General features: G+C 36.9%; 1 protein-coding gene across 1 annotated transcript in view; it reads left to right on the top strand.

Moving 5' to 3' along the window:
* The first annotated feature begins 763 nt into the window (after positions 1-763).
* The window catches only part of LOC129269208 (FACT complex subunit SPT16-like), a 33,650-nt gene continuing 24,278 nt past the window's right edge, over positions 764-10,135 (top strand). Inside the window, exons 1-2 of the mRNA XM_064095308.1 lie at positions 764-1,335; positions 8,868-8,966. Coding sequence (XP_063951378.1) covers positions 1,267-1,335; positions 8,868-8,966 — 168 coding nt within the window. The 5' untranslated portion in view covers positions 764-1,266. The remainder of the gene's footprint in view (positions 1,336-8,867; positions 8,967-10,135) is intronic.

Genomic DNA, 10,135 nt, shown 5'->3' with positions numbered 1-10,135 from the left:
GGAAGCTTATATAAGAATAAGGTTTAAGAATATAAAAAATATATATGTTCAACATTTCAAAGTTGAGGAGTAGAGAATACATTATTGCTTTAACATTTTAGTAGGGGCCTAAAGGGGCCTACTCAAAGGGCCTACCCTAAAGTGAAAACGCGCCTCTTTGTATGGACTCATTTCCATAATCTTTTCTTTAATGAACTAGCTTATCTTCATTTGTAATTATTGTGATGGATTCGTAAGCTATAGGCCTAATCTCTATCTTAAATTCAATTAGGTATTTTGTTACTGCAGATTTTTTGTTTTGTTTCACTGTTTCAGTACATCTCAAGTTAAGCCCAAATCCGACAATTTATTTTCATTGATTAAAATTAATCTCAGCAAAAAAAAAATCATAATGAAAATGAAATAAAAATAAATGAATGATTTACCATGTTAAACATTTTAGTTTTGTATCTTTTTTTTTTGCTGAACGTTATAAACACGTTTTTTACCTTACATAATTTCTTTTAAAGAAATTTGTTTTCATGTTGTTTAATTATCTGTAATGAGAAAGCATGAGGGGTTAGAGAGATAGTGCCGCCCATTTCGATATTTCAAAAAAAAAATAATGGAAATGGTGTGGGGATAGGACGGACCATAAAAGAAAAAAATATTGGGGCCTACATTACCCCCGGACATATAAAGCCCGGAGAAGTTAAAATGACATCTGTTTTTGGTCGTCTTGCCGTGCAAAAAGACGACCTGCAATTAATGACAACTAGCCCCCATATAAAAAATAACTTGGCGCCATCCCAGATAAAATGCATCAGTGTGCAACCCAAAAAAATGTTTAAAGGTGATATGTCAGTGTGGCTTGCCGTAAACGCATTTTCTCTCAATGCCGACGGTGGCGGGCGGTGTGCAAAGAAGATCATGCCTACGTAGGACATGTCTGGAGGTGTCTTTCCAAGGACCATTCTTCGTATCGCCCAAATCGGCTTTGTGAAACAGTTGAGCGATATCTCGTTCTTACGTAGAATGGTTCTACGAAAGACCATTTCATGCAACAGGCCCCAGTAGCACGTCACTGAGCTAGCTGAGCTAGCGCTAGCTGACAAGACTGTCATCAATATTGGCTGTAGGTGGCGCGCTAGCAATTTTGGCGCGCTACACTTTTTGGATGCACGCACATTACATGATCAAAGGATTCTTTCAGGAAGAATTTTTCTTTTGCGAGGATTTGTAGGAAAATTTTCATTTCATACTCTGTTAAGCAGATGTTGTGCTAGTATGGCGAACATTGCGGTCGATAAAGATGCATTCTACCGGCGAATGAAGAAAATATACGATGAATGGGAGGTATGTTCATGGACATTCATTTTCTAATTTTAATTTTTAACTTGAAATTAGAAGGCCATTACCATGCCTTAGTGTGCTATTTTTTGTGTACACAAAGTGAATTGGGCATATCACGTTTCCTTGAAATTGAATAGAGGCTTTACTTCAATCATAACCTGGCAATTAACTCATAGCAAAATCTCCATACCAGTCACATTTGAAGAATTACATAATAAATTACAATTCACTGACTGTCATTCCCTTGTCTGTTGTCACGACGTCAGAGCAGTGTGTGTGTACTGTGACCTAGTCCTAGAGTAGAGGCTGTGTCTGTGTCTGTGACAGTGTCTGTGTTGAGACGCAGGGCCAGGGTGACCAGACGTCCCGTATTTCCCGGGATCGTCTCGTATTTCCCGGGATCGTCCCGTATTTCCCCCTGTTTCCCTTCGTCCCGCCAAACCCTTCTCGGGATGCCTGTTTGTCCTGTATTTCAGAATATTGAACAAAGTATAATTAATCATGTTATACATAGAAAAGTGAAGAATATTCATCAAATAACCAAACAGATGATGAAGCAGAGATAACGATAAAATCGATAACTGTTAACTTTTGCAAGTTCTACAGTGATTTTCTTGCTACCCAATAGCACTCACACGTATTGCGAGGTTAGTATTAAGTATACTAACCTCGCACCACGAACCGCGTTTGGCAGTGGATTTCTAACTAGTGGGTCGCGTGTGCTGGGATCTCACTTCTTGGGTCCACAACACACGACTTCTATGGCTTGATTTTTCTGTGCGCGGCAGCATGTAATGAACCCTTGGGTGACCCAATAGTAATACATTGCAAACGAACTGGCCTGCCTGTGTGTGGCAGGCTACTATAGCTAGGCATGTTGGATCGGAGCAGATTCTCAATGGTGCAAATAAATCTCACATGATAAACAGTTTTTCCACCAAAATAATCACAAAATCGGCAGCAAATTTGTATAATTATATTATGGATTCTCAGATTACTGATTTCGTGATGTAATCGGAGGAGAAAATTATTGAGTTTTCATAACTAGATCTAGTTTTTTCAGTTTTCGTTTTGAGTCTTTTTGTGATCGGTGCGAACTTGTAATGGGATGAGATCATGAGAGATGCCTGAGGTGATGCTGTGAAGTTTGACAATGTTTTATTTTGAATTCTATTCATTTCTAAAACATTTTAGTTTTTAAATTTTTTTTTAAAATATATCATTTAAAAACCCAAAATATTAGATTTTTGTTAAAATGATTGGATTTTTTTGTTTGCTTGAAGTTTGAACTTTTCCCTTTTTTTTTCTTCATTTTTCTTTCTTTTCTATCCTTTCTTCACCCTTCTATCCTTCCTTTTTGCCTTTTTTGTTCCATCTATCTTTATTCCCAATCTTTCCTATCTTTTTCTGATCCTTTCTCTCTCTCTGTTCATTTGTCTTTCCTTCTTTCTCTTACTTTCCTAGTTTCCTTCTTTTTTAAAGTTCCTTATTTTTATTTCCTTCATTCTTTCTTTCCTTAAACTTTTCTTTGCTTCCTTCTATGCCTTCCTCCCCTTTTTCTTTTTGTTCTTTCTCTCCTTCCATTATTTTCTATCTTTTTTCATTCTCTCATCTTTTCAATCTTTCCTCCCTCTCTTTAATTCATCCTTTCTTTCTTTCATTCTTTATTTTATTTTTCCCTTCCAATTCTTTTCCCTTATTCTTTCTTTCCTCCCCTCCTGATTTCTTCTTCCATTGTTTCTTTCTTTCAAAGAATGAAGGAAACATTTTTCTTTCCTTCATTCTTTAATTCTTCCTCCTTTGTCTTACTTTCATTTTTCCTTTGATCTTTATTTTTTTTCACACATTAATTCCCTTTCTTTCTTTTTCTTTCTTTCTTTATTCATTTCAAAGAACGACGGAAACCTTTTTTCTTTCTTTTATTCTTTCTTTAATCCTTCTCTTATTCTAACTTTCTTTCTTTTAATTTTTTTCTTGTTTCCTTAATTTTCTTTACTTCATTTTCTCTTTCATTTTTTTCTTTCTTTCCTCTCAGTTAATCTCTTTTCTTTCTCTCCTTCATTCTTTCATTCACCCTCCCTTCCTTTTCTTTGTATTTTTTTTGCAAGTCTAACACTGTGTAGCCTTATTTGTTGATTTTTAAAAATTATTATTATGACCTGGCTCTTGTCGATTCGCTTGTGCAGCGTGCTTTGTCGATTGTTCCGTATTTCATTTTGTGAAATCTGGTCACCCTGTTGAGACGTGTTCTCAAAGTCAAACTTGAGTGAAAAGTCATGCCTGGTCCTGGGACTCTTGCATGTCTTGGCTGTCATTTGACGGTTCATCAAGTCATGGACTTGGAGCCTGGGCTGTGGCTGTGCTATCTAGAAAAACTACTCTGTAAAAATTAACATTGGCGGCCGGGGCCTTGGCTTAGGCATGAGCTTTGCCACATCACATGTTTGTGATTGTGAGCAGTGTCAGTGTGATTCACCTGTTTCTAACAGTAACACAGTGTTTTACCCAATCCTGTGTGTTTAGAGTATAAACATACCTGTGCATGAAAAGTAACCGAAGACAAGCAAAATATGAAATTGCTGCAAACATGTCAAGTGGGTAAAGTAGTGCTTTGCAATTATAAAACATAGAAAAATGTGTGAAATCAATCCTCCATGGAAAAAATACTATTTACAGAATCAATGTTAAAATGACATTGGTTAAGGTTGATAGCTTTAAGGAAGTTTATATAAGAACATAATGCTTCAAGAATATTTAAAAAAATATATGTTCAACATTTCAAAGTTAAGGAGTTGAGACGTACTTTATTGCCTTAACGTGACATAGGGCCTACCCTACGATTAAAATGCACCTTTTCGTATGGACTTTCCATAACCTTTTCTTTTATAGATACAATGAACTTATCTTCATTTGTAATGATTGTGATGGATTCGTAAGCTATAGGCCTAATCTAAATTCAATTAGCTATTTTTTTTACCGCAGTTTTTTTTTTGTTTCGAGTTCCAACAATTCCAACAATTTTCATTGATTAAAATTAATATCAGCAAAATATAAAAAATAATGATAATGAAAATGAATTAAGAAATAAATAAATGATTTAGCATGTTTAGTAACATCTTAGTTTTGTTATGTGTTTTTTTTTTGCTGAACGTTGTAATCATGTTTTCTTTACTATACATAATTTATTTATAAAAAAATTTGTTTTCATGTTGTTTATCTAATGATAAAGCATGAGGGGTCAGAGAGATTGCCTCCCATTTCAATATTTCATGTTTGGTTGAAAAAAAAACTGGAAAAGGGGTGGGGGAAAAGAGGGAGAAAATAAAAGAAAACATACCAAACAAAATTATTTGGGCCTACATGTAGATTACCCCGGAAAAGTTAAAATGACATCCGTTTTGGGTTGTCTTGCCATGCAAGACAACCTGAAATTGATGACAGCCCACATGGCGCCATCCCAGATAAAATGAATCAGAGTGCACTCAAAATCTCGAATGACCCCCCCCCAAAATGTTTAAAGATGATAGGTTGCTTGCCTCAAACGTATTTTCTCACAATGCCGATGATGGCGGGTGGTGTGCAAAGATTAAGAAGATCATGCCTACATAGGACATGTCTAGAGGTGTCTTTCCAAGGACCATTCTTTATATTGCCCAAAATCGGCTTTGTGAAACAGTTGAGCGATATCTCGTTCTTACGTAGAGCGGTACTACAAAACACCATTTCATGAAACAGGCCCCAGTAGATCTAACTTAAATCTACTCTAAAGAATATAAAGTTAAAGGAGAATGAAACTCTTGGAGCAAGTTAGCTTTTGTGAAAGCAGAATAATCAAAGAATAAGATCAACAAAAGTTTGAGTAAAATAGGACTAGCAATAGAAGAGTTATGAGCATTCGAATGTCGAGATCACTAATGCTATGGAGATCCTCCCATTGGCAATGCGACCAAGATCTATGATGTCACAGATGAACAACTCTCCCCTTTTGGACACTGAAAATGTACCCCAAAACATCTCTTTTTGCTCATTCTAATCATATGACAAACGATTCTTCAATGATATAATGTTGTGAAACCTCTGTACTTGTCCTCTCATAAAGAGGACACCTCACCTTGTGAAAGACTCTATAAAAGTGAGAATATAAGTAAAATAAGAACTAAAGTAATGAGGGAGTTGTACGTGTGTGACATCACAGATCTTGGTCTCATTGCCAATGAAAGGATCTACATGGCATTAGTGATCTCAATATTCAAATGCTCATAACTTTCTTATTATTCATTCAATCTTCCTCAAACTTTCAACAATATGTTTCTTTGATTTTTCACTTTGATATGGATCCAGCTGGTTTCAAGGGTTTCATTCTCCTTTAATGGTAATACTGTAACGTTAGACCTACAGGCACGCTGCACAGCCAGTGAATTGATAATAATAATGCAAACGTATTAGATCTAGATCTAATGACTAACAGTTAACAGGCCTGCCAACCCAACCAGTACGATTTTCCCGTATTGAGTACAATTTTTTGATTATTTACGGGCATACGATTTTTCTGTATTTTAATACGATTTTTCAAGTTAAAAGATATATATATTTTACGTTTAAAAAAAAAGGGTATTTGCGATTTTTGGCGTTCCATACTATAAAGCTCATTGGCACTGGCATAGATCGGAACTTCCACAAACTCACACGCTAATCGCCCACTCAGTCCCTGACGCCGCAAACAAACGGTCTGCTGCCATTTTGTGTCATAAAAACATGTGGCTGCTGTAATTGTTTTTCCAACATTATGTACATGGCTATGCATTGTGGGGTAGCAAGATGGCGGATAATGGTGATTGAGGTACGCACAATATCCATTCGAGTAGATAAGACTTTGGTGGTTGAAAGGGCGAAGCGTGAGTGCTGGCCTGGCTTAACACTTTGTGTTGTTTGCGGCTCATGTGTGTGGTGCATTTCATGGCGGTGTTTGCTTGAACTCTCAATATTTTCATCTCCGATAATGGATTCATACCAAAGAAAACGGAGAGTAACAGTGGCGATTCCTCTGAACCATCCAAAAAGATGGAGAATGAGCAGCAGTGATAAGTAAGTTTGTCAAAATGCAAACTCCCGGCCCAGTGGATTAGGCACTTGGGGATGTGCCTGCTAGTGCCTGGCCGGCCACTGCCTGCCCTGATGATCGCGCTGCACTGGTTCCGCGGCCGTGTTGTGCATAATGGAGTCTAGCGTTAGGCTAGCTACGCGTACGCTAGGCCCGTTTTGAAAGTCCATTTTTTATGCACGTGTACACGGCGTGTTTTTCGGTCGTGTACACGTTGTAAACAATGAGAGCGAGTTGTTTTCAGTGTTTCCGACATGTCGTCACGGACCCGCATCAACATGTCAATGTAACTTAAAAAGGGGTCTATATAGCCTAAGTCACGGTTTTGAAGCTTACCTGGGAAGTTATAGAAGTATCAATCCACAAAAATTGGTGCAATTAAAGAGTTTACTCAGCTTAGCAGCGCATTAAATTAATAAAGAATGCAAAAGAAAATCAGTGCAGGGCCCTAGCTAGCGCCGACGTTCGTTGGATGCGCATTTTGTATACTGTACCGTACATAAGTACATGCATGCACAGATCGCTGCAGAATTAAGTGTAACTGAAGTTATCGATTGATTTTCATTATTTTATGTGTACGAGTGTATAACACGTAACTGTAGCAGTGATCGCTGTTGTAATTGGTGATTCTCAAATTGGCTCTGAGTGTGATTGAGCAACGCTTTCGAGCTTTCGAGACCAGAGCAGACCCATTTCGTGGTACAAAAACTTGAGTCTCCAGAATGAATGTGGATTAAATCGGCGCTCTAGGTTAATTGAAATATATTGACATATCAGTGATTAAAACGTGTCCAGTGTCTGAGAACTAAGAATTAATGTGAGGCTGTGAGTAACTTAGCTGTGAGCTTGTTCACTGACTTTACAGTCCCATGCAAGCTTTATGCAGATGCTACCGTGTACACGGTGATGGAATTTAGTACACGTGCACTGACTTGACCGTGCGTGTACACGTGTACCCGAAACGGGCCTAGCGTACGCTAATATTTTGTTCAATGTTTCCTAATTTTTTTCAACCCAAATGAGAGTAAACAGTGTGAAAACGAAAGGATGGAGCGATCTGATGATGTGGAGCACAATCTTTTTTAAGGCAGTACTTGGTTTACTCTTCAGAATATTTTATTAAGATTTTGAAATGTCTTAACTTTGAAAGTAAAAAAGTTAGACTCTATATGGATCTGGTTCATGAAACTGGGACATTAGAGTAATCAATTATCAGTGATAATTTTGCATTTATATGAGTTTCAGGCCATCTGATTAAGGTCAAAGGTTATTTTAAGGTCAATTTTGAACATAATATTTTTATTGTATGATTTTATTATTATTTTTTTATTGGCATGTGTGGAGGAAATGGCCCCTTTTTAGCTTTAAAAAAAGTCCCTACCGTGGGAAGGGAGGACAATCCCCCCTTTGCGCGTTCGGCGCATTTTTTTTCTCTTTTAAGTACAGTTTTTTTGGGGAAAATGCAGTTTTTTTTTATCACAGAATACAATTTTTCATTCCCAGAGGTTGGCAGGTCTGAGTTAAACCTATTTTCAATAAAACTTTTAGAGACAATTTCCAATCCCAGTCATGCCAGTTTTTTTTGAATTTTTTGTTTGTTTGCATTTTTGCTGACAAGTTAAAGCTAAAAAACCCAATGCATTTCATTGGCAGCAATTGAAATTGCGATTAGCAGATTTCTCTTATGACCCACTTTCAAATTTCAATAGTATAGACCAGGGTTGGGCTCAATTACAAGGTAATTGATCAATAATGTAATTAATTACAAGTTTTTGAGTAATTATAATTGTACTTGAAATTTTGAAAGGGAAAGTAATTGTAATTGAAAAAAATATACATGTAAATGACTTAAATTACTGTCAACTTTTAATTACAATCAATTACTTTACAATAAACTTACTTCATTTATGATTTAATGTCATGCCCTTTTTCATGTCAACTGCTTCAGCATCAAAGAGTGTAATAGGCACAATCTGTGCTCTTAAACATAAACTTTCCTCTTGTCAGTCTCTCTTTAACTTCGAATTATGTCGAAATAGGTGTTGCTAGTACATGTATACAGAATACAAAATTGATGTTATTTATGACTTTTATAGAAATGTTAAAAGTAATTGAAATTGTAATTGTACTTGACAAAAGTAATTGGTAATTCATTGTAATTGAAAAAAAAAATGATTTGATTGAAAAGTATTTGTAATTGAACATTTCTTCAATTACATAATTGTAATTGAAGAAAGTAATTGAGCCCAACCCTGGTCTAGACCTATCACCTAGGGCTAGGCCCTAATCTTTTTTGTTCAATTCCAAATACTGAACAAAGACATGAAAATTGATGTCTGTCCTCAGACTGACACATAGCTTTAGTTACAGAAAATTCCAGTCAAGTCCGAGATAGGAAATTCTAAAATGTTTTTTTTTTAATCATATCTCTTAGAATGAAGCAGAGAATAGCAAGCTGCACTCCTTGGATGCTATCGCTTCAGCGGTTGGTGTTGATGAGGATATAGTGTATGCAAAGTCAACTGCTCTTCAGGTAATTCCATCTTATTTATAATCAATTATGTCAGTTTAAAGCAATCTGTCATGAATTCATTCCGAAATATGATGCAGGGATCATATTTATCTGTTTAAAAAATATTTTATCTTCAAAATACTTTTTTTCTGTACAACTTCAGTAATCAGGCCTTAAATTGGAATTCAATATACGGCCGGGGTTTATTGTATTTTACTGTGGAGCACACTTCTTAATTACAGCAAAATGGGAATATGAAAGAGACACATCAAATGTCCAAGGCTGATGAGATGGACATCATCATCCCGGCAATGCTGAATGGTTTTGAAAGTGGATGGGGGGGGGGGGGGGTCCTATGTAGGAAATCACAATCAGATAGTATTTTATATGTTTTTGAACATGCTTAAAAAATAGGGCTCAGCCCCCCCCCCCCTCCTGGTTCTGGGGCTCCTGTCATCATCATCATTTCCACCAACATCATCTTTCGCTGATGTGGTTTACGGTACACCATGTGAAGTGTTGTAGAAACAGTGGATAGGAGAAGAGAAGAAATGGATAGGCGAGAAAGTGGAGATTTGAGAGTAGAGTATTCTTTCTTGAAAGTAGTCCTGAAAAGGACTGTAAACCAGGAAAGATTGATGAGTTGAGAACAGCTTGAGTAGTAGAGCTAGTGAGGAGATGCTGGCTTGAGTCGGCGAGTAGAGATGATGAGTAGTAGAGAGACTCGACGTTTCGGGCAGGTTGACTGTCCGTCTTCAGGAGTACACTTCTTACACTCCTGAAGACGGACAGTCAACCTGCCCGAAACGTCGAGTCTCTCTACTACTCATCATCTCTACTCGCCGACTCAAGCCAGCATCTCCTCACTAGCTCTACTACTCAAGCTGTTCTCAATCTTTCCTGGTTTACAGTCCTTTTCAGGACTACTTTCAAGAAAGAATACTCTACTCTCAAATCTCCACTTTCTCGCCTATCCATTTCTTCTCTTCTCCTATCCACTGTTTCTACAACACTTCACATGGTGTACCGTAAACCACATCAGCGATTGTACATACCACCATGCAAACCTTCAAACAACATCCAACATCATCTTTATCATCATCAACATCAGTATCACCATGATCAACATTTTTGTTATCATTTTGTATCATCATCTTCCACTCTGATCTACATCTTCGTCACCAACTTCA

The sequence above is a fragment of the Lytechinus pictus genome, chromosome 2, assembly GCF_037042905.1.
Source record: "Lytechinus pictus isolate F3 Inbred chromosome 2, Lp3.0, whole genome shotgun sequence".
Taxonomy (NCBI): Eukaryota; Metazoa; Echinodermata; class Echinoidea; order Temnopleuroida; family Toxopneustidae; genus Lytechinus; species Lytechinus pictus.
The sequence above is the reverse complement of the archived record's forward strand: the minus strand, read 5'-3'. Positions and strand labels throughout refer to the sequence as shown.